Source organism: Balearica regulorum, chromosome 15, assembly GCF_011004875.1.
Source record: "Balearica regulorum gibbericeps isolate bBalReg1 chromosome 15, bBalReg1.pri, whole genome shotgun sequence".
In the NCBI taxonomy this organism is placed as follows: Eukaryota; Metazoa; Chordata; class Aves; order Gruiformes; family Gruidae; genus Balearica; species Balearica regulorum.
This window is the reverse complement of record NC_046198.1, coordinates 10,301,010-10,326,583: the sequence shown is the minus strand read 5'-3', so window position 1 is coordinate 10,326,583 and position 25,574 is coordinate 10,301,010. Positions and strand designations below refer to the sequence as shown.

Sequence of the window (25,574 nt, the reverse complement as noted above, 5' to 3'; positions counted from 1 at the left end):
GTTACAGGATTGCTTTCCTGTTTGGGGGGGGGGGGGAGGGGGAATTTTAGAATGCTTGCATGTCAGAATAAATGAATTCAAAGACTGTAAGGTTCAGGATGAATCTAGAACTAAGTGGTTGTTGCAGTTGAGCCTCTCGGTGAGTGGTGCAAGAGGTAGAAAGCCTCAAAAAACCTGGTATTGCTTATTTATCATTTTGCAAATAACAGTTTTGTCTTTGGTTTTCAAAATTGGGATTTGGTTGATTTTATGACAAGGCTCCAAACTGTTGATTAAAGGAAAAGTAGTCGGATCAAACAGTTGTAAGGTGTGTTTGTAGGCAACTAGAGGTTGTAGGCAGTTTTTAAGGAAAGAATAGCTTAAATTACTGAGATTGAGTTCCTTCTAACTGTAGTATATGTGTTCAGAGTTACAAGAAGTTAAATGTGTGTAAATATCTAACAGTGGAACTTGTATGAAACTTTTATACTAATTTTCTAATTGACATAATCAATTTTGTGTTTTCTAGTTGCAATGTTGCTAGCAACTGGGGATGTTTACCAGAATTTGGTTTGTAATTCACTATTTTGCATTTTTAGATGGAAATATTACTTTGAATCACTATGCTTAGTGAAATGCTTTTTCTTCTGTATAGATAGTTCGTAGCTCAATTTTTTTGGATCTTGTTACAAAAATTGAACTTAAAAATTGATTTCACAACCAATGCCCTGTACTGCATTAATTGTTAATAGTGTGTATGTCTGTTTTCATGTCACCCAGGGCTGTTAACATAAATGCCTCTAACTAGTGCCTTGAGCTTGCGTTCAAGGTCAGGCTTGGTCTGTTCACGCTGCCTGTGCCTTGGCTTGCACGCTGACTTGAAAAAGCCAGCTCTTTCCAGGTGGGGAAACACGAGTGCCGAGGAGAGCTCAGGCACGAACAGGTCCCCACTGGCAGTGTGAGCGCAGCTGGCTCTAGCAGTATGACTGTGTAAAACCAGTCCCAGCCCAGAACTGGGTACACCTCCGCGTTGGAGGCTCCCCTTATCTAAGTTTTATGGTGGAGGTGGCTGGGTAAAGTTCTAAAGAATCTCAAATTCATTATGTTTCATTGTCCTGATGCATATAATTTATTTTCAAGTAATAATTCTCCCTCTGCAGTTAGGAGTATAGCTCCCTGAGCTGCCTAAGTAATTAGTTGAAATTTTTTGCATGAGACCTCTGCAGTTTTCTTCCACATTGTTGACTGTTCCTGTCTTTCCTCCAAGTGCTGTTTTATTAATATGGCCTGCAGTTGCTGCATCTTCTGTCATGTAACTGTGTAATAAATACTAAATGTACAAGGCGTGAGAAATGGAATAGTTTTGGAGGGTGACCCAGGCAGGAGAACGCTTGCATGCAATCTGCTTCTGTAGACATGGTACAAACCTGTCTTGTAGACTTGTCTCTATCTCCTCCTACTTTCTTGCCCTCATAATTACCTTGTACTTTGCACACACATACATCTCTTTTAGTGCTTGTTTGAATAGCAGTCCTGGTTCCTCTCCCTGATCGGGTCACGTACTTGTTACCTGTGGCTCAGATTTGATCACCTTTAGACCCAATGTTTTGGTGGATGTTCTTTTTCAGTAGAAATTTCACAGATTAATATTTTACTGGGATAAGAACAGAATCATTTGCTTTTTTGTGCTTACAGTACAGCACTCAATGAATGACGCTTTTACAAATTAAGTATTTTTTTTTAAGTTCAAAGCTGCTTATTAGTTTAAAAACATGCCACGCAGCTTACCTAGTGATGTTTTATATCTGTCCTTCAAGTTAGAAATCAGAAGAGTCACTTGCCTTGTTCGTTTTTCAGTGTAGCAGTAGTTATACTGATGGCCAATTTTTGGGCCTGTTGTTCTAGAAGTGACTACTTAAAGATAGAGGATGGAGTCCTGAGGGTCATGGCTAAAATGCCACATCTGTTCCTGTAGAACAATTCAACAGCCAGACATTGATTTCATCCCCTGCAGTAGAACCTTATAGAGACTTTTCTGCAGTTCTGAAGATGTCACTTACATAATGTAATGTCTTCTAAAGTCACACTGGTAGTTTTCATTATTTAAAAAGCAGAAACCCAAGCAGAGTGAGCTCTGTATTTCTGTTTGTTGGGTCTGTTCTCTTTGAGTTTTGCCACCAAGAAACGCTACAACATACGCTAGTTAAAAATGTCAGCATGGGCGACAAAGGTGCTAATGATGTCAGGGATGTTCTTTTATAGTTTTTTCTTTACTTGCTTTGAAATAATATTAATTTCTAGACTTAACGTCAATTTAGTAGTTTCTAAACCTTTACAAGGGCAGTGGTCTTTTCATAGCTTTGCTAGAACAAAGACATTTTAAGAATCTTAATAGAGAATCATATAATCTTATTACAACTGCTCCTGACTGTTTAAATCACTTCCTTGTACTTAAATAACAATCTGTCACCAGCTATTTCTTGATTGTAGTTTTTGTCAGATGCAATTTGTCCCCCTCCGTGTTTTTGTTATAACTTTTTTTTTCTGATTGTGCAACCCTTAGGTTGGCAAGCAATTTCTTTCTCAAACAGTTCTTCTGACTTCATTGGGAATAATCGCGTGAGTAATTGCTCACTGGTGTAAGGGTTGTACAGTTCACAAGTAAGACTTTTGTTTGTAGGATCTCATGGACAAAACCCACTAAAATAATTGATGTATACAGTTCTAATACTCCTTAGGGAAAGGTAAAACAAAGTATTGTTGAAGACAACTTCCTCCTCGAGATGCAGTCACGAAAGACTCCCTCAAACATCTTTTCTTGTAGGTAGGAAATCTGTTCTCAAGTGGCTGGTTGTGTGTTGCTAACTGGGTGAACAGGCCCCAAGCAGCATTTTAGTTCTGTCATTCTCCTTTTTTTTTTCTTTTTTTTTTTTTTCTTTTAGTAGTGAGGATTTCTTCAGCCAAATCTATTGGCCCAATTGCTGCAGCAGCTGCCTTTCTGCTAACTTGCAGCTCTGGGATGAGGCTTGTGACAAAGCAGTAAGGCTTAGATGTTTGATCCAGCCTGTTCTCTAACACTATAAAATCAGCCGAAATTTAAGATCGTTAGTTAATTCTCATCCTTCAGTTCTAAATAGAACTATTTTAATATGCCTGCTTGTTCTCTGATGGATGGTCAAACAGAATGTACTCTGTCATGTGCTATATCTAAAGGAAAGCACTTGAATTATTATTTGAAAAACAGAAATTTAATGTTTTGAATTATTCAGTTAGCTAATTAATCAGTGAAACACCCTATCATTTTGTGACATTACTGGCATGTGACTAGTAATGTCTGTTTAGGGAAGGATCTGAATCGTACATTACCAGCAGTATTCAGATCCAGGGAAGAGCTGGTGAATCTTTAAAATGCCCCTGCCCAGGTATTTCATAATTTGATAAAAACCTCTTTCTATAATGACCATTTGAAAGCATAAGACTCACATCTGTTATCTAATGAAATATTTGCCTTCTGAGCCTGTACTGGCTTATTGCATGGTATTATGATTGCTTCTTGTAATGCTATGCTTCTTGCAGTGATTTTTTTTTTTTAATTTTTTTTTTAAGGGCTTGGAATGCTTATTGCTGATGAGAAGTGTTACTATTTTTTTGCTGCTGTTGTTGAGCAGAGTTCATTAAGTTAAACTTTGTCTACCAATGTAGGAGAGTGTTTCTCAGAAAGTAAAGATAATGCCTCTGTTGGAATGTTTTTAGATAAATAGCGTAGGTGACACCAAGTACTTAGAAGTATGCAAATGCAGGTCAGAAATCAGTATTTAATATTGTAATTGTAGTTGTTGAGAATCTCTACAAGTTATGTATATTTTTAAAGCAGAAATTTCGACATGCTACTCGGAAGAACAGGAACACTGTCATTGCACTGTGCTATAATTATGCAGCCCATGTGTTTTAGACTTGTTCAGCGAAGCAACGGGTTTCTGAAGATTTTAAAAGATTGGTACCTGGGTGACTCCTCTGAAAGATACTGTGTTAATATATTTACTGGTTCTCTTAGGAAGAATTAATAAGGAAGTAAAATACAGGAAAGTTTATAATTGATTTTACTTGGCTTTCAGAATTCTTAAATTTTAGAGAAGCTGACATATAAAAGTTTGTGTGACAGCAAAATCACTTTTAAACTGGTTTATTGCAGAGGAGCACTGAGGTATAGCATCAAAGGATGTGAGGGCTTTTTTAGCCTGCAAAACTGCTTAAGTGTTGCATTTAAAATTTACAAATCGCTGACCCTTTTGTGAAACACTGAGACAGACTGAAATGTCTGGCTTTTTTTTATGTTCGACTACCTAGTGAATAATCTCCTTTTGCCTAGCCTGCTGGTTTAAGCACACTGAATAGTGTAATTGACATTTTGGTGTCTATCTGCCAACTAATAGTGTCTGCATATATTTAATTTCACAATAATATGAACATATGATGCCTCCAAGAGAGTATTTACGTTGGCTTTAAAAGGTAGAACATGTTATATAACTGAAGATGTGTAATACTGGGGAGTGCTCTGCATGGTGGGAACTCTCTGCTTCCATTGGAGGTTTTGTAGGTTGTCTTCATTATGCTGTTTTTAATATGCTTTATGAGGGCTTTTCTGTTCTGCAGTTTATGGTGTAGATCAAGCAAAGTCTGTAAGCACGTGTTTCACTTTGAACATGTGAGGGGTCTGTTAATCTGTGACCAGTCCTTTACTTACAGTCGATGCTGAACATAGCACATTGGTTTTTAGTAGTTTGCTTTCTAGGTGTAAATGCAAGAAACATGCTTGAACATCCTGAATGCAGAAATATTTTTGTTCACGCCAGCACAAAATTGTGTCTGGATGCCTTGGGACAGAGCCAGATTTTAAATCTTTTTTTCTTTTTTTTTTTGGTCAGCTTGAATAATATATATAATACTATAGTGCCTTTTCCTGTTGGTGGAAATGCTGATTTTTAGTTTTATTTTAAGAAGGTATTTCTTTTTCTTACTCAGAAGAAAAATAAACTTTAAAGGAGGAGGAAAGTCTGTGCTTGTTTTTTCTTCTTTCTTAGTTTATGCTTTATAGAAAGGCCTGAAGTATGCCATCAAAACTTACTTTGTCTCTTTTGTCTCACAAATTCAACGTTTAGAAATGGAGCAGTGGAAGGTGGGTGGGGGTCTTGAGGTAGTGAGAATAAGAGAAGGGGAGAGACATGCTGATGTGAATTGCCTTGGTATAATTTAGCACTAGGTGCTCACAGTGGAACTTTTACCAGATAGAACTGGTGAACTACAAATGTGTATGTGTCTGTGTAGGTGCACATATATATAAAAAGGAGGTTTAGGTGATCAGGTCTATAATGGTAATGCTGTTGGTACAGGCAAAGCTTTACAATTAAAAATGCATTGAGTGTCTATCAAACATGTGAAACGGATGTGTCTTTAAATGCCACGAGTCTTGTGCTTCCATGAAGCTTGGCTAGTCTTTTGTTAAAACTCTGGTATTAACTATTTTAATAAAATATGGTGACTTTTGCATTTTCTCCTTTCATGGGAGTCCAGAGTAAAAGAGAATTAAGCCCCGCCTGCTGTTTGCATGCTAAACAGATGCAAATAAGAGCCTCCTCCCTCCCAGTTGCATCCTCTCTCCTCATGGGTTTCTACATTGTTTTGATTAAAGCGGTTCTATTGCCAACTCCCAGCCCAGAGGGCAGGTGAGAGGAAAAAATTCCCTGATTACAGCTCAGTGATTAACATATCTTTTTGAGTTTGTAATGTCATCATTTCACAGAAAACAAAGTTCCAGCAGCTTCACAGAGTATAGGGTTGTCAGAAAGGCAAACATCAAAGTGGAAAGAAAAGAGGAGTTTATTTAAAATATAGTAGAAAGACCTAAAACATTTGTGCTAACCTATGAGAGCTATTAAAAATTAAAAAAAGCCTTTGAAGCTAAGCATTAAAGATTTAATAGTATTAATTGAATTAAGCCGTGGGAGTTAAGGATATGTAGACACATGTGTAAGTGTATGTATTCTGAGACGTTATATTAAGGCAGCTAAGGCATTGAGAGTTTAATGAATTGTGCTTGGTTTATAAAGGCTACCTTAACAAAAACCTTTTTATTCTCGGACTTAATGAGAGTAGATATCATTGTAACTGAAAGTGTAAACAAAAGTGCAATGTACTTACTGTCATTTTAAAAACTGCAGCAAAGCAGAGAAGACTAGACTTGGCATACCTGAACAAGGCAAAACCAGCAAAGTAGTTTCTAATCTACACTTTAAGGATAATTTTGTTTCTTTATATTACTAAGTCTGATTTTATTTTATTTTTTAAAGAATAAATACCTTTTCCTTTTGCTGTTATAAGAACAGTAACTTAGAATCACAGGATGGTTTGGGTGGGAAGGGACATTATAGCCCATCTAGTTCCAAAGCCCCATCCAGCCTGGCCTTGAACAATTCCAGGGATGGGGCATCCACAGCTTCTCTGGGCAACCTGTTCCAGTGTCTCACCACCCTCACAGTGAAGAATTTCTGCCGTATATCTAATCTAGATCTACCCTCTTTTAGTTTAAAACCATTACCCCTTGTCCTGTCACTACATGCCCTTGTAAAAAGTCCCTCTCCAGCTTTCAAACTTCATACTGCTGTACTCCATCATAAGGTTTCTTCCGTCCCCTTTTACCCCATGATACTCTGCCTGTAGTCCCAGCCACAGGTGTGGGCTTTTTTTGGCAGCTACACTTTCATGTTAGTTCATAATGTTTTTTTTCTCTTAAGACTGACTGATTTTGGTAGCGCTTAGCTTTTCTGATGTTTAGAAGTTACCACTGTTAGGAAAACAACTTGCTGGAGGAAGAAGATGGTCCCTCCATAGCTTTGTAAATAGGTGATAAAAATGAGAGTCAAGTCTGTGGCACTGTAACAGTTGCATTAGTCTGGTATTGAGGGAACAATGTATGGTGGTTGTTTTTTTTCTCCTCTTTGCAAATTGAAAACTCAATTTAAGATTTAACATATTTGACCTGGACGTTAACAAGCAGGGAAAGCCAAGTTCTTACGTTGTTTGCAGAAAAATGAGATATCAAAGCTTCTTGCAAGTGTGCAGGTGGCTTGGCAAAGGAAGATGAGGTCCAGAGGAGAGCAACATCAGGCAGGATTTAATTGGCATGGGAGTACTGGTGTGTAGAGACACTTATCAAGAGGGAGAACAAAATTGAAGGTGGTCTTTGTACGTTCATTTTTCCTTCTTCAGGAAGATGGTTGCTGACAGTGTAAGGCAGGTCTTTTGAGCTCTTCTTGCTGCAAATGTAGTTACTAAATGATTCAGCATGATACTGTACCCACGCATTTTAGCAATATTGATGAATTCATTACCCTTCTGTTAGCTGATGGATGTTAATGGGCTAGAATTTCTGCTGTGCATTTGGAGTGGATGGAATGCTCTTGAAAAAAGATTAGAAAATGGAGTGGGTGAGTTTTTAAGCCACTTTCTTGTTCTGTTTATAAATCTAATGAGAGAGAATGTTTTTCATGACTTGCATTAAAACAGTGGTTAAATTAATAATCAACAGTGCAGGGATACCAGGCAGCTATGGGAGGTACAGATAGTAGTAGTACTATACAAGGGATTTACTTGCTGCTTTTTTTTTAACATGTCCCAAGCTATAATCAGCTGCTTCAGAAATATCAGAGGCTTGAGTTACGCGTGGTAGGTATTGTCTTCTACATGTGGACTCCTCACAGAGTATTTGGAGTCCTGAGGACATGTACAGAGTTGCTGGTTGCAGCGTATCAAAGCTGAGAGGATATAACATGTTCTCTGCAAGAGCTGACTGGAAGAAAATGACCTTTAGTAATGGAACAGACACAGATGCTTTTGAGTAACAAGTCTTTGTCATCCTCTGAGAAGAGCAAGATAACTCCCACTCAAATAATTTTCCGTCTAAATATCCAGAATAGATAGGAGTAGGTAGAATATTAACTGCTGCAGGATAGATTCAGAAAACTTGAGGAATTGTTATAATGACAGATGAAAATGTCTGTATACCTGCATGAGAGAATGTGGGATTCACTGGCATCTTCAAGCCAGATTTTTTTTTTTCCTAATTCCACAAAATTCAACAAAATAATAATAAAGCAAAATAATAACAAATCTTTGCATTTGTGAATAGGGATGATTATTAGTACCTGAATGAAGGAGCTGGAAAGTTTTAAGTAGCATAATGAGGAAAAATCCTTATACCAAATGTGCTGGTTGTTTTTTTTTTTTAATCTTTTGGTGATTTCACTTCCATCAAAGATGAACTTAAGAATATAGCTCAAAATCACGAACTGGGGCAGCACAGGAGTAGACCAAAGTGACTAGCAGTATTTTTGAGTGCTGTTTGATGGTAAGCATAACCCAGTCTAAAACCAGGCTGCTGATGGCAGGGTTTTTGTGTCCTCTCCTCTGGCTGCATGTACTTTCTGCCTGGCAGCGCTCCTTTGGATGGAATTGTTTTTCCTGCCGAGGTGGTGATGCTAGGTACATTAGACAGCTTTGTTAGGAAGAGGGAGAGAAGGTAGGGTTGTTTGGAAAAGATTTTGGAAACTGTGTGATATGTGAACTGTATGAAAAGATAAAGATATGGAGAAATAAGAGGGAAAGCTGAACAGTGAGTGTTACAGGACAGATAGCTAAAATCAGTGTGCGAAAAAAAAAGTGAGGCCAAGAATTTAAGATGTTAGCCAATTTTGAAAGAGTAGAGGACCAAATTTCCTTCTTTTCTGTGGCTGTCTTCAACATGAAACAAAATGAGTATGTTACTGTTACTAGCAGCTAGGTAGTAAAAGGAGATTTCCCAGAAAATCCCCTACTTGCAGTAGTTCTTGCACTGTTACCTGCTGAGGGCAAGCCCCAAGTCTAAACCATCATCTTTACTACCAATTTGAGCTTTCAAGGTGCAGCTCTATGTTTTGCCTTGTGAAATGTAACTGTAGATTGCTGTTGAAATGAATGTTACTTCCCTTATGTGTGGTGTACTTTAAAGTAATTAGAGTGACCTTGGGATTAATTGGTTTGGTGACCTGATCTGTCAGAAAACCCAGCTATCCATCTCTCCCTCGCGTCCCCTGGTTTGTCTGATAAGCTCACTGAACTGATTCTATCTCAAGATCTGGTGTGTGACAGCAGAGCAGGTACGAGCAGGACGTTGCTTTCAGTAGCAGCTCTCAGCCAGCTGAGAATAAAGTGTAATGTGAAGCCACATCTTCAGTTCCTCTCTGAGCCTGGTTGCTGACAGTAAAGCCTAGTGTAAAACCCTGGGTTTTGGCCAAAATGTTCCTCCAGCAGGGTGCATAGAGGATTTTAGGATATATGTTTTCCTCCTTTAGAATTTTATAGCAGCTTAATTAGTCATGAGCATACAACTGCATGTAGCTTAATTTCTGAGGGTTAAAGTAACCTTATGTTAATTTAATATAGTTGAATTAGGGCTGTGTGTTGACTTCTCAAGATGAGTGTGCAAGAATGGTGGCTGCGAGGGATGGTGCTTGGGAGTTTTATGCTGTGAATAGGCATCAATGAATATAGGTAGGATATTAAATCAATCTCCTGTTTGTTTACAGGCTTGTAGTTTGTGTTAGCAGCCAGTATACTTAGCAATTTAAACTGAAGAAAATAGCAGTATTTTAGATGTATGGACAGTTATGGCTTTGCAGATCTTGCATTGTTGCTTGAACAATACTTTTCATTAGAAACTCGTGTTGTAAAGTAGAAGTATTAATTAATCTTTCGCGTTCTAGCAGTAGTAACATGGAGAGTTAAACTGTTTTTTTTTCCCTAATCTTTGTCATGATGAGCATTTGCCTTTGGCCTACTGAATGTATTAATATGGTTGCATGTCTGTGGTATGTAGGTGGAAAGGAGAAACTGCTCATGGTGACGTCTGCTTCATAATAATAAAGTACAAACAGAATTTAGTTAATTAAATCATTGGGTAACTGTAAGTAGCAGGTACCTTCCCAAAATATCAACTCTGATACATGTGATACATATGAATATAGTAGTTCTTGTCAGCTTTGAATTTAAAAAATTCCAATTGTATAAGAAAACACTGTGGCTTAAAGAATGTAGCTAACATTGTGTGGTCTTGCAAGCTTTTAGGTTGTATTATTTGCAGTTCTTCCTGTGTTCAAGCTGATCTATCAGGGCTCTGAGCTGTTGGGAGAGAAGATAGGATGGCTTCCCTTTGGCAGGTGCCTGTCACCCAGTAAGCAGCCTAGGTGACAAGGTTGGACTTTTCTAATTAGTGATAGATTCTAAGACACATCCTCTGGCAGGAATATCAGATATCTTCTTCCCTTCCAAAAAGAAAATATGGAAGGAGAGAAATGTCTCCCACTGTCCTTAATTCAGTCGAAAATGCCACTCAAATATACCTGGTAAACTGAATTTATTTCAGATTGTTACCTTTTTTAAGGCACACATTGCATGATTATTTTTTTTCTACTCTATTTGTGAGAGTAGAAGATGAAGTGTTTTCATTCAGGTAGGTAATCCCCAGAGAACAAATTCCTTTTGAGAGTTTGGGGAGGTTATTTTCACTGCTGTGTTGGATTAATTTGCATTTAGAATTTCTGGTTCAGTGTGTAATCGCTTGACCTTATGCTGTTTTGTAATTCTGCAATATTCTGTTATTCATTCCACACCCGGTACATGCTGTATTACCAGTGAAAAATAAACTGAGATCTGGTGCGTAAAATACAGGTAGTACTGTCAATGACACTTGACCCAGCCATAGAAGGAGGAATGTGTTCTTTTTAAAGAGATGTTGTTGAAGCTTGTAATCCTAAAATTAGACCTCTAGTGTAGGTCGGATTTGGATTGTTTGCAGTGATCTGCATGGCTCTTACAGAGGCTGTTCCCTTTTGCAGTGTTTCAGAGCCTATTTGCTGCTACTTCCACGCTGTCAGTAATTTCAGCTGCGTTACGGGCTGCAAAGTCAAATGTAACTGCGAATGTCAAAGCACTGGCAACTCTGGCTTGGCAGGTCCCAAAGTAAAGTGGCCCAGTAGTGCTGCCGTGATTTCAGCTGCAAGATGAAAGTTAGATTTCTGCTCCTTGCCCCCCCTTTCTGTGGACTCTGTGAGTAATGAGATAAGCTCTCTGTTGAGCTCAAATACTGCCCTGGTAATTTAAGTAGACATATAGTAGGAAAAGGTGTTACACAGGAAACTTAAGCAAATTTGTGTGTGTAAATCTGTTTTATAGCTAAGTGGTTGTACGAGCTGGAGTTAGTTTTTCTCTGCGAGTCTGAGGCATGACTGTAAAATCAGTGTAGAATGTAAGCTCGGGATTCATGAATATGCATAAATTTGAAGGAGAATTATCTTTCAGTATTAACTCTTTAAATAAAGAAATAATTTGGCCACCTGCTGTCTGTGAAAGCTGACCTTGTTCTCTCATTTGTAAAAGAGAGTGGAAAGCTTCCAAAACTTTTAATTTTGAACCATTTCCTCTTCTCAGAAATTACTCTGAAGAAGACAAGCATTTAAGTGGTGAAAAATGGAAATCAAACCTTTCTTCTGGAGTTAATCCTGTTCTTCAAACCATTTGCCAATCTGTATTTGCAGCTCATTTCCTAAATAATTTTGAAGGTTGAGGAAGGGCATTGATGGTAGTTTCAGTGTCTTCGTTTTACTGTTTTATTCACATGAATTGCTGTTTTCTCTGCTGTACAATAGCAAGAGAGAGCTAATAAGTGTGCTGCTTGTTGGCTTTTATGTATAGTGCCAAGCTTCTTTGCTTCTCTTAGTACTCTTCTCCAAATGACCACAATGTACAGTTGCCCTTCTTCCTGTTTGGTTTTGCGAACAATGTTTGTATTACAGTAGGATATTATACTGTAGACAGTATAATGATATCCTCTGGTCATCCAGTTGTTCTGTAAGAACTATTTATGAATAGGGAAAAAAATGTGAAAGAGAATTAACTAAGTTTGAAAATTTCTCTAGCATTGTGGGCTCCAGTATAAGAAAAAGGGCTTTGCTGACATTTTTTCTGGATTATTATATTCCCGAATTTTAAATAAAGGCTTATGTTCCTTTTTTTTTTTTTGGTCGAAGATTTCTGATTCCTGTTTGTGGAAAACAAAAAAAAGCACAGTGGGTTTGGATTTGTACATGTAATAATCAAAAGAGAACTAGGATGTGAATTTACAGTGTCAGGCAATGGGAATCCTTTTTCTTTGCCATAAATAGAAGCTGATTTACAGTTACAATTGGGGTTGTGTTTGAGTGTGTGCTTTTTGCTCTGTGCAGGTGTGGTGTCACTGTCTGGGGGAACTTCTTCCTTAGCATCTGGCAACACTTTCCTCTTAGCCTTCTTTGCAGACGAGCAAGGAGCAGTCTCCAGGCCCTGGGTTCTCCAATTTATCCTGGAATACAGGTCCCCGAGTATCGTCTGCCTCTCATTCCATCCTGATAGCGAGGAGAGCAGATCTCTAGCTATTTGTATTGACATCTTAGAGGTAAAGCACATGCTTTGGCTTTGTCATGTTAGAACTTCCCATAGCAGCTGCTTCAGCATATCTCGGGTAGGCGAAGGCTCTTGGTGCCTCTTTAGGGCTTTATATTTCACTTATGTTCCTTTGAAATTACAGTGGGGTACAAAGAGTCCGAATGGTGCTCTTTGAATACCTTGATACTGAGGGTGTTCTTTCATAATACGAAGCTGCTCAGTAGCACGGCTGGCTTGAGATAGCCCACCTCTGTCCCCAGGATCGCTGTGTTTTGGTCCTTGGTTGCCAGCATAGCTGTTGGGGACTGTCCTGTGAACTGAACAAGGGAACCTGCTTGAGCTGTCCGAGTGTATTTTCTGGTGATGACCAGAAAAAGCTCTTTGTGTAATGAGTCTTTGGATAAAACCTTGTAGTTAGCTTTCCGTGTATTTCATGAAAGTGGGACATTTTTATGTAGATTAAGATGTCTGTAGAGACTGCCTCGAAATCACAGAATGACTGAATTAATAACTGTTTTCAAAAATTTATTTACTTTTTATGCATGTTACAGTAAATGTCTAATCTAACTTATATATATTGTCTGTAATACTGTTAATTAAAGTTGTATGCAAATTTTTGGTGAACTTATGTGTAATGCTAATTTTCACACTTTATTGCCCACTTGATATTAAATGTCTTTCGTATATTTCGGGTCCATACTTCGCTGGACTATGTATATGTTTATCTTCAGGCTTGATATGAAGGGCATTTTATCAGTGCAGACAAACCTTGGTTTGAGTTTTACATTCCAGAGACCTGAATGGATTCTGCTGAAAGCCTGTATAAAGGTGGATTTGTGTGGCTGTTTCTTTGAACTAAGTTTATTAAGGATTTTGTGGCTTGGCCTCATTTCTGTGTTAGTCTTAGCAAATTAAAGATGGATTTCCTCATGTAGATGTCATTTACTGAATTTAATCTTTTATGAGAGAGCTGTTGAGAAGTTCAGTTGAGAATTCCTTTCTGTCTGCACATTATATCTTAAAAAGCACCATGAGAATTCATCGGGGTTATTTGTGTAAAGAAACTATTGGAATAGGAAAAAGGAAATGGGGTATTACCTTGATAGCACAGGTAAGCTTCACCTTTTTTCGTACAGAATTGTTTGGTTTTCAACCTATTTAAAGTTGACAAGCTACTTATAAAACAGAGAAAAGGGCTTGTAGGGACCATGGGAGAGAAAATGAGGAAGGCTCATCTGAACTGAACAAGACTAACAACTCCCTCTTCCCCTCTCTGCTTAACCTTTTAAAGAGATCTGTTCCAGTTGACAGCCTTTTTCCTGTTGTTAGCAAGGAATAGCACCTTTAATCAACTAGTGTTACTTTCTGCTTTCTTTGCAACTGTACTGTTAAAAATGCAAACTCAGATTTTTGCTGAAGTTGCAAGTGCATTGCTCTTCCTTGTGGTTTGTTGTGAGAAGTTAATTCACTGAGGTTTCTGGAAAGAAAATCTAAATTTTCTATGTAAGTAGTTGATCATGTTTTAGAAATGGTTTCTCACTTTGATGCAGTAGGGATATTTGGCTTCTTGATTTCTTTAACCATAATATAGGCTGTTATGGTGTTTCTCAACCTGTAATAATAATGTAAAATGCATCCTTTGTGTGGTGTGGAAGCAGAGAGTTTGTAAAGGAGATACTGAAAGGCGTACAGAGTTCTTGGTGAGGAGTACTACTACTGCCAAAATAGTTACCTCAAATGTTGGTACAGCTAGATTGAGGGGGGGAAATGAAAAATCCATCATCTTTACATCCCAGTCATCCTTTGTGTTTTTAGTAGACTAAAATGAAGTTTAGAGTAAATTGTCTTTAGTGGGTTAAAACAGCAAGATTAGAAAACATGTCTTTCCATCAATAAAAGGAAAAAAATAGACGTGATTCTCACTAAATGCCTTTGTTTTCGTGCATCAAAGATACAAAGGTAAAGAATCATGCCAGCAAAATCTTTAATTTTCTGGAAGAGTGAAAAAATGCTCATTTCACTTAATCCACTGTGGTGTTGTCTTGAAATATTTGCTGTATGTTTTTTTTTTCCCCAGGTACTACTCCAGACTTACTCTCTGCTAGTAGCTGCGTTCAGAAGCTTCACCATAGTAAGCTTTCAGCTTGGGGAATGTGGCTGCCATAAATTTGGCCTCCTGCACACGTTTGTACTCCAAGCTCACTTGCTTTTGGGATGCACCTTTGGTAATTTAACTAATAAATCCTAAGCATAAAACTAAGCATTTCACAAATATGGGGTTCTCCAAACTATTTCTGCACTCAGTGAGAGTGTAACTTTATTCTGTCTCTTGCCTGTGCTTTACAGCAAAACCACAAATATTTTTCCTTCATTTAGCTACAGCCTGTATGAAGAGCACAGCAGGGCCTTGGGTCCTGCCTTTGTTGGTTTGGTTTCTTCTCTGAAACCAGGTGCACGGGTTCCTAGTGTGTGTGGTGTAGTTGGGCAGAAATGAAGGCTCTTCACTTTCTAGTGCTGGTTTTCTTGGAGCTTGACAGCTTTGTTTAATCAGCTCCTTCAAAAGTGAGGCCAAGGTTGAATCGTTTTCTCACACTGCCTTGCAGCAGTGCTTGTGATCGTGTCGCTGTGCAGCCTGGTCACCTCACTGATTTGACAGAAAACAAACTAGTGCTAAAAAGCTAATTTTCTACAAGACCTTAAGTTGATTAGTTTTACTGTGCTGTTAGTTTTACTAGCTGTAATTGCTAGATTTGTTGTGAGAGAAAGGGGAAGCAGTTGGAGGGTTGGGAGGCCACTGGGTTTGGTGGTGGCTTTAAAATTAGCTTGGCATGGCATGTGAAACTGCACCCTGATTGTCCATGTGCCTGCTTATGTTGTGATTATGATTAATTCTTCAGGTATTTATTTCATTGGCTGAAGTTGGTGGTGTTTAGGACTAGTAGGTGTTCCCATGTATGGTAAAATTTACCTTTCCAAATATGTGTGGTATTAAAATGATTTTTTCAAAAGCTTGTGAAGTTGTAACAAGTAATAAAACAAACTTACCTTTTTTCTTTTTTTCTTCCTCCTTTGGTTGGGGAGGTATACATAGGTGAGAGATTTGATTGTATAGTGTACTTGACTTTTAAAAATATTTTGGTAAGGTCTCTCATCTCCTGGCTTTTAAAGAAATAAAACTCTTGTAAGACAATGTTTCTCATAGATTTACAGTGGGTTAAAGGAGAGGACATGGGGTTAGGAGTAAATGGTTGATTTTCCCAGTGAAGTGTCCTGCCAAAGATCAGTGCTTTTGCAAATACTCCCTTTTCCAGCTCTTTTCTAAATAATAAGGTGGCCAAACTGAACCAAGTTAGTCAAATTTGAAACGAATCTTGAATTGAAAGGAAGGATGAAAGTTTGAGACCTGCTGAGTGTTAAAATGGCAGATGAAATAGCCTCAGTGCATTTGCACAGGGAGAGGAAATGACCCTGGTTTCATGTGCACAAGTAGAGGCACAACTACCAAAAGGCAAATAGACTTTTAGAAAGTATTTTCTAAAAGGATGGGAAATCCTAAGCAGTAAATGATTGTTGTGATATAAACTTGTTACTGCCAAATCTAAAATGTAGAGTGCTTGGAATTGCGTATATGTCAAGAAATGGAAGTGTAATAGATGCATGGAAAGACATCAGGGATGATCTGAAATATGGACTAGCCTCTAAATAGGGGGATTGAATTTCAGGAGGAGATCCTCAGTTCAGGAGATGGCTGACTTCTATAAAATTGAGAGTGACACAAAGAAGTCAAAGGTGACTCTTTCTGTGTTAAAAAGCATGCCCCCTGTCTATAGTTTGGAGAATAAGTGCCCAAGTTTAAAATAAGCTGTAGAACTTGTTTGTGTAGTGTGGTCACCGCACCACTGTTGCGTACTTGCAGAGGGTAAAACGGGAAATACAAGTGGCTTCAAAAAAGGGATTGTAGAGACACAGCGTGCCCGTTGCTGGCTGGTACAGCCTTTGCCACAGGTTGTGTCTAGGATGCCTAAGCTGCTGATAATAGAAGGCAGGGGAATATATGTGTTCTTTTCTCATAGTCTTTTATGTGAGGATATGTGTCTGAGGATGTTGGGCTTGGTGGACTTTTTACCTAACTGGTTTAGGAAGTTTCATAGTTCTCATGTTTTTGATTTTTCATGTTGTTTACAGCTTTTCTGGTTAGGTGACAAGTTCAGTCCTTACAGGGTGTTTGCATTCTTCTGATCTGGGATCCATATCATCAGTGTAGTTATGTTCATGATTAGGCTGGCACTTGTGTCCTCTGTTGGCTCCAGTTTTACCAGCTAAAGAAGTTACTGTCTACAGCCTACTCTTACTTCTTTGTGACCATCTTTCTACCAGATGCTGCCACCTCCTTGGATAACTTGTTTCAGCTTTGTCTTTGAATTTGCCTTAATCTATTACTGATGAAAAGAAATGGTTTAGATTAAATAAGATATGTGTGTGTCTGCGTTGTGGGTTTTTTAATTTTTATTTTTTTTATTGGTGCCTCGCCTTTTGAGAGTAATGCATTAGAGAGTGATCAGAAGGGCAGTTGAGCCAACTGATTTGGACAATGTTAACTTCTGGAGTGAAGCAGCAGTCAAGAGCATCTGGGAATGTTTATATAGGATCAGCCGTTTCAAATTCTGGGTTTATAATGCACAAATCTGTAAATGCACGAGGAGAAGACGCCCTTTTTTATTCCTGTTGCTACTAGCTATCTGACAACAGATGGACATTCTTCTACAGCTGGTTTTAAATACTGAGAACACCAGCATGATGCAGTTTACCTGAAGTTTAGTGTTGATCTCATTTAAAGTTTGTTTTCCATGATGTCCTAATAGTTTATTATTCTGTCAAATTCTTTTGAGTGGAACAAGATAAAATACAGTAACTCATTGGACCACTGTGGTGGTTTAACTTGCCCAGAATGGTTTTCTAGGAAGGGTATATGCCTTTATGCTAAGAAAGTCATTATAGAGCTGCACGTTGTCCAGTTTGACAATTCTGCTTTCATTCTAAATGGCACCATAGTAATTTGAGGAATGATAACAATGTTAGGCTTGAAATGTGTGCTTTACTTCTCTCCAGTGTCTTTTGTAAGTGATACCGCTGCTTCTTCAGAGTGTTTGGAGAAACATTATAAGAGGATATCTTGAATGTGCTATGTGCAGGTTCCATTACAGAATCAGCGCTTACTGTTCATGCAACTGGTGAATAACAAAGACTATTCTAACTATGTTAATGTAATAACAAAATCTGCCACTTTACTCAAATAATGTATTCTAAAGCTTAATAGGCCTCTGTTTACTTGAAACAGTGACCTTAAATAAATAACTGAAACAGCTCTCCAGCTCCAGAGCTTGTCCTTGGGTTTTCTTGCCAGTCATTTTGGTTTTACAATTCCCTTTTCATATAATTAAAAATTTTTCTGTGCTGTGTGAAAGACACCTGGAGCAGAAACTGTAGATCTGATGAGGTTGTCAAATGTACAAAGTAAATGCATTTGGAAAGAAAAAAAAAATTCCCCTCTAATCTGCTTAGCATTAAAGGTCACCTTGAGTTGAAGTGCAGCATTCTGGTGCTCATTTACCTTCCTTAGGCCTCAAGTGAATGCAGAGCACTGTTCAAGATCTCTGCCCTGAAACTGAGTGTCCTTTAAAATTGAGTGTGCTTTAAACTTACCTGAGGTTTCAGAAAAAAGCTTGGTTATTTTTGTTAGGAAGTTTGCTTATTGTCTCAGTACGCAGATTCCTACAGCAGTATTAGCAGACTGCAGTTGTAAACTGTTAGAGGGAAGCTACTGGCTGATAAGCGTGGAATTTCTAATGTAGTTTCATCTCAGCTCTGCAAGCTAGCATTGTAATTTCTGTAATTAAATATTCTAGGTAAGTTTTACCTTGTTGGAAACTAAATCCGTAAGGTCTGTCTTGGACTTTGTTTCTGTTTTGGTTTTAAAATTTTGCATTTGCATCAACATGGATATCTTCTTGCTGTTATCTTGTTCAGCAATTCAAGTTTTTAATCTTCAATGTTCAATATTACTTGTGAGAAGAGCAAGTTGTTTTCAAAATCAGATGTCCTGAAGAAATTCAGGGAGAAAAATCATCAATTAACTCTAGCAAAATGTCTCAAAAGTGTGTGTAGATTGCTTTCCATGTAGGAATAATTAAAGACACAACTAATGTGCTTTGTTTTCTTTCCTTACTCAGGTCATGATTTTCATTTTCTCGTGTCATTCTCTTGAAGAGAGGAAATGATTGTAGTGGAACGTGTTACAAATAAGCCACTGATACGGAGCCTTCGCAGTTCAGAAACGTTCATAGAAGAGCAAATATAGCTCTCTTTTGTTTGTGTTCTGGAATCTGTCTTGTTGAAAAGGGAAATAAAAATGACGACTTCGTCTATCAGACGGCAGATGAAGAACATTGTGAACAATTATTCAGAGGCCGAAATAAAAGTTCGGGAAGCGACCTCTAATGACCCCTGGGGTCCCTCCAGTTCATTAATGACTGAAATAGCAGATCTGACTTACAATGTTGTGGCCTTTTCTGAAATTATGAGCATGATCTGGAAACGACTGAATGACCATGGCAAGAACTGGCGACATGTATACAAGGCCCTTACTCTGTTAGATTACCTGATTAAAACTGGTTCTGAGAGAGTGGCACAGCAGTGTAAAGAGAATATTTTTGCTATCCAGACATTGAAAGATTTTCAGTATATTGATCGAGATGGTAAAGACCAGGGCATCAATGTGAGGGAGAAATCCAAGCAGCTAGTGTCTCTTCTGAAGGATGATGAGCGGCTGAAGACAGAGAGGGCCCAAGCCCTGAAGACCAAAGAACGCATGGCTCAGGTGGCCACTGGAGTGGGCAGCAATCAGATCACCTTTGGCCGAGGCTCCAGTCAGCCAAACCTATCCACCAGCTACTCGGAGCAAGAATATGGAAAGTCTGGAGGATCGCCAGCATCTTACCATGGCTGTAAGTACAAGCAAACGCATGTAAAAGAAATTTCTCTTCGAGAGATTTTGTGTTCTTATTTGGTGTTAGAGCCAGAGTAAATGGTGCCTGTGAGGAGGGTTAATATGCTGACTGCAAGGGGCTTTATGCAGGTCTGCTCCGAGGCACTAAAGTCTCTTCAAATGACTGGTTAAACGTTTGTTTTGGAGAGGATGTGTGTGTTTTGGCGTAAATAAATTTAAAAAGTTGTTTACTGTCAATTCCCAAAGGTAGCATTGTCAAGCTGCTTTTGTGAACGTGTTCCAACCTTTGATGTGATAGGCTCCCAATCTCAGTAGGGAGATTGTTAATGGATTTTATTTTTTTCTAGTTTTAAAAGGAGTGCTTGAAAATTTGTTGTGTTGAGGGGTTTTTTTTGTTAAGTATAATTCAAGAAAAAATTAGAAATACAGAGTATTTCCTGGATCATTTTGCTAGATATTTGTTTTGTTGCAGCTATTTTATTTTAGGAAGAATATTGGTATTTAATTTCCTTTATTGCTTGCTCAGCAGTTCTTAGAGGAGTAACTCTTTGACTGTGTCATTGTTTAAATATTTATACTATCAGCATTTGGTATGTAAGTATCAGTACTAAATACTGTGTCTCATTCTTTAAGAAAATACAGTGATGTGGGAAGAATGGATTCTTTATACCACTGCTTGGGGGAACTCCCTGTCATGTTAGGAAGAGGCCTGATTTGGCACTAAATCCTTCTTAATATAAGTAATGATCTGATGAAAGCTGCTTTGGCTGGAATCTCAGTGGTTGTGGTCTAATTCTGAAGGAAAATCTTTTCTTTAAATGAATGCTTATAGTGTGTAGAGGTCTGTAACTGAGCCAGTGTGGTGAATCGATTGAGCACCAGTTTTAAGAATCTTAAGTTTGTCATGTCCTGTGTCCCAAAGTGCTTCTCAGATTATAAATACATGAATGGTGTCAGTACCCCTGACATGTATAGATGTTTTCTGTGGAAGGCCGTACGAGGTAGCAGGACAAATCAAGCTAGGATGAAGAGAATCTCTGTCCATTTAAAGCTATGGAGAAGAGCAGGAAATTTTTTTCTTCCCGCCCCCAAGGAACTGACTCTAGGATGTAGGGTTCAAAAACAGTGCATGAAGGTTTCCAGGTACGAGAATTTTTATCTTGTCTCTTAATTATTAGTGGAATAACAAACACCTTAGTTTTTCTGTAATAACCATGCTTGAGCATTGATTCAATATGAATTTTTAAAGAATGTGTATATTATCACTACAATGACATTTCTTCTTTTGAGGTCTGTAGACCTCTATGACAACAATTCTTAATTTAGGAGATAGCTTGAAATATTGTTAGTTTTAATTTATGCTGTTGGACTGAAATAATAATCACTAAGGTATGCTGAGCACACCTTTGGTTTGTTCCACAGGATTATTTCTTCACCAGCTCTTAACTTTAATTAGTGCAAGTAACTATTGTTTGTCATGTTAAATGCTACCAGAGGCTTCAAACTATTCCTCACAGCAAAGATTGAGCAATGCAGGGTGTGTTTCTGAATTGTTGTTTCCTTGGACACTTTAAGAATTTTGATGGGGGAGTAAATGTCAAGAAGCAAGTTTGTTTATTCTTTCAGTACACAGTGTTGATTTACTGGATACTCGACTTTGCTGTATGTCTCTATTTGCAGGGTTGCTTTTGAGGTAATGATTTCTTAATCTTTATTTCTTCTCCCCCATAAGCATGTACCTAAGAAGCTTTAGAAATCTCAAGCTTTTTTTTTTTTTTCTTTAGAGTCGTCCTCTATTGTAAACTCTCCTGGACTTAATTATCTATCAGCAAAAATACAGATGTGTTTTAGTTTTTATGATCTGTATCTTTTGAAGTTTTAATATGATCGTTGTATGGTTTAATTGAGTATAGCAAAGCAAACCAGCGCCTTACAAAACAGCTGTGCTAAGTGCTTCTGATAATGGAAGACTTTGTGTAGAGCCTTGTCCTTTATCATAGGAAATGAGGAAGGAGTTTCATCAAAATCCAGACATTTAATCTGTTACATTAATGTAGGGTTATTCTTGTGCCTTCTAAATTTAATGGAAAAGATGCTTTTCATTATTTAAAGTGAAAGAGATTGTATCCATGATGTTTTCTTTTATTCTATAACGATATCCTTTTGTTCTGAAAATATAGATTCAGTAAAATATGTAAAATGAATTAAGTTATGCTTAGCTCCTGGGAAATGCTCTCCTTGTAACAGTTTTAAGATGCAGTTGCTGTACTGTGTATTCTGGTAGAACTGTCTTTCATTCCTCTGAGCCTTTGAAGAGGAGATCAGAGACATTTAGATTTGCAGTCTATAGCATGAGATTTGCCTATTAAAAATGTGCATATTTGCTAAATATTTAGCATGTCTCATTAACATTCAAATATAAAGTTTGGGAGAGTGTAACAGTCTTTTTACCAATGTGGCTAAATGAAATGTTTCATCTCTCAGTATTTTGCCATTAGAACATTTTACTTTTGTTCCTTGCTAGACACAATGGGTGGGGATTGCAGATTTTGAGAATTCTTAGCTGAATGCATTCCCCTTACTTGAAAAGATTGGCTATGAAATCTCCTCATTTTTAATACTTTCTTGCAGAAGAAAGGAAGCCTGAGCTGGCTGAAAGAGCTTAATAGTTTCTCCAGGACAGATCACTAGGGGAACAAGTAACTTCCAGTGGATAATGTGTCTGGATTGTGCATGAGGGATCTCTTCCCCCTTCCGTTAGTTACTAAAAATGCAATATTGGATAAGTCAGTGGACCCTTTTTTGTTCAGTTTCTTCATAATGTTGAATTAGCTGCATTGTACAGCATTGACTGCAAAGACTGCAATGCTCTAGCTGCTTAAGCACAGGTGTGGGTTCGTATCTGTCAGTGCATATAAGGATTGTTTTTTGTATTTGATGTTAAGTCAAAAAGTTTTTTCTTGTAGAGTTGTTGATCTCTTTGTCCCAAATTTAACCTTAATGAAAAAATACAAGCAGTATTGATAGCCTATATGTTATGAGAGAATTCAAGATGGAAAAGGATCTCTTGAGTGATGTACCATTGTCCCTCACTGCTGCAGGCAACATGCACTGGTGAATAAGGACTTTTTCCCTGTTTCCTTGCAGATGTTTTCATCTCATCTCTAACAGTCCTTCAGAATTTGTGGAAAGTGAAATGGTGAAGCATGATAGTTTTCAATAAAATCCGTTCCCCCAAAGCTTTGCCTTAATAACTCTGTTGGCCCTGAAGATCTCTGTGCTGTAAAGCTTGTATAATTCTAGGGAGTACATTATGGCATGTGAATATTACTGACTGTTGATGCAAACATTTGTATAAGTATTAGTATGTTTTTGCTCTCTAGGCTCATAATCTGTAAATGGAAGCCAAGAGAGATACTGTACAGCTAAAGGCAAAAATAAAGCTGCTCCCAACCTCCATCTTGTCAGCAATTTCTGACATGCTGGGGACAATTGGTTATCTTCCAGCTTTAAGCTGGTGCAATTAATGTTCAAGTTAGGAGCTATTAAATATTCCATGACAAAATATGGACAAGTTTTCTATTTATTTTGGAAAATGGGTAAATTGTATGGAGTTGCATGAAATCTGATATTAGGTTTTATTTCACAGAAGGAATATAAGGTCAGTATTTGAAATTTTTTGGAGCAATAGTTCCCCACTCCTAATCTGGCTTAGTGTCTAAATGTTGTCTTTATGCTAGACATTAGTCACTCAGTTTTGAAAACTTCGGCCTCTTGTTCCTAGCCTTATTTCATCTACGGCTGCCAATGACCACTTAAATAGGATTCTGGATTTATGGCTGTATGGGGAAAAGTAGGGTGTTCTTAGTATAGACCTCCAAGTCTGAGCTGTGCTGCTGTTTCAAGCTTGGGAGTGCATTTGTTAGTTACTGGTCTTGATCAAGTCCTTCATCTAGTAACTCTCTCTAAAGTATTCTTTCAGCAGAGGCTTACACAAGAGTATTACTGTGTTGCTACACTGGAGTCATGAGCGTGGCAGAAACGTAACCCACAGTCACTGCTATTTAGCAGACAGTTCAGGGTACCTGCAAAACACTGTGCTCGAGCACCTCCGGCCTGCAGAAGCTCTTAAGTTCCTACACTCCTGCCCCATGTCCTCAATTACCTTGTTCTTTCTCAGCTGTCTTGAGAGCAGGTTAGTTGTGCTGTCTTTAGCAGACCCATCTGGATTGTCACAGTTCAGCTGTGGCTGCTCAGGAAGCAGCGCAGTTGCTGCAGCTCCTTGTGGCTGGGGTGGTTATAGGAGATGGAAAAACGCTCTACCTGGAGAGAAGTGACTGACAAAGCCAATTCTTTGGCACCCCTGCCCCCAGAAGATAGTGTGTTTGAATTAGTTCCAGCTTCGAAGGATCCCTGGAAAATGCTGGTCCTCTCCCTCTGCTGCCTTCATGTTTTAAAACCAAGTTTACAGAAGCCCCACTTTTTAAGGAGGTCCAATCCTGCTATGCCTAAACCAGGACCCACCTGTGTTATTTTGGGTTGTACACATGTCCTTTCCTTTGTCCATCTGCTGCCATGGGCTTGGGTTGCACTTAAAAATGTTGGCAGAGCAAGACTGGTGTGTGTTTTAATGTCCTGATTTCATTTACACAAACACAGCAGAGCAGGGAACAACGCAATGTGCACAGTGTGACCTGATTTTTAGAGGAGCACTTTGCCCGGAGGTAGGCTGCTTGGCTGAGAAATCAGATTCATTATACATACAGTCTATTTGATAAAAGATTGTTGAAAGATGGACTGAAAAGAGCTTTTATGGATCTTGTGAAATGCCAAGTCTGTTAACCTTACCTGTAAAGATTTTTGGGAACAAGTTTCTTTAGCTGAAATGATGAGTTTTAATATTTCTGGTGATTATTCACATGAAGTTGAGTCATTATTTAAAAGCAGTTTTGTGAAACGTTAGCAAGTTTGTGTTCACTCATCTATTTCAGCTTTTTCTCCTCTTTTGCTTGGAGTAGAAAATAATTCAGAGTTACTCATTTGGATTTAACATTATAAGAAAACTTTAAAGCATTCTGAATTTCCTATAATCTGTTCTGCATCTTTACAGGTTGGAATACATCTCTGGCCTTGCATTTTAGTCAGGGCATATACAGCATATCATCCAGCAATGAATCTGGATGAGCTGTGTGGATATTTTTTGTAGTTTGAGGTGTTGCAAGAGTTTGGTAGGCTCCTGTGTTATCTGGCAAGTGTCACTTGACAACTTGATTTAATCCTCTCAGCAAACTTTTGTTTTTCTGGTACTCTAAGTAAAGGTGGGAGATGTTGTTGGTATAATTAGGCTTCTGCAGTTGCAATAAATTATCTAACTATGTCTGTTAAGATGAGTGTAGGGATCACATAAGAGAAGAAATGCTCTTTAACCAGAGTAAACCTTAAGGATTTGTTTGGTATTAAATGAATTTCAAAAGTGCTCTGTCTGCTTCAGTGCAATTGGAAATCATGCAGTAAGGCTGATCAGCTCCACCTTGTTGCATTCATAAATGCTATTAATTTTCTTCTTGTATTTGAAAGATCTCTTTAATTCCCAATGGAAAGATGGATTACACAATTCCGTCTAGATTAAGCAGTTTGCACAGGCCCTTTCGTAATTTGAGAGGTTAGTTTGGCTTTTTGAAAGTATCCCACCTTTATTTGAATAGACTAACAAATGGGATCTGTGCTTGGTTCCCTAGTGAATTGCTATCAGTTTCTAAGTTCTTACTTTGATATTGTTCTAATTTTTCAAGTCAGCCTTGGGTTTTGCCTACTTTTGTAGGAGCAGTGATTGAGGAAGCAGCTTTTCTTTCTGAACAAATGTGACTAAGAACTGCATTCTGTTCTTAAGAATGCCACCTGCAAATTATAAAGCTGGGACTTACTTTCCATGGCCCTCTGTGCCATCACTTTTGTATAGAGTGACGTTAAAAAAAACCCCAAAAAATCAAGCACACGCTTCTGGATGAAAATACTGAGCCTGATTTTTAACATTAATGTAGGCAACGACTCTGCTTTCTTGCTGTGTACTATATAT

General features: G+C 38.1%; 1 protein-coding gene across 6 annotated transcripts in view; it reads left to right on the top strand.

Moving 5' to 3' along the window:
* Positions 1 to 25,574, top strand: part of EPN2 (epsin 2) — a 44,465-nt gene that overhangs the window by 3,346 nt on the left and 15,545 nt on the right. For all 6 annotated transcript variants that reach the window (XM_075767951.1, XM_075767949.1, XM_075767947.1 and 3 more), the window contains exon 2: positions 18,723 to 19,496. In XM_075767951.1, the coding sequence (XP_075624066.1) occupies positions 18,902 to 19,496 (595 nt within the window). In that variant the 5' untranslated portion in view covers positions 18,723 to 18,901. The remainder of the gene's footprint in view (positions 1 to 18,722; positions 19,497 to 25,574) is intronic.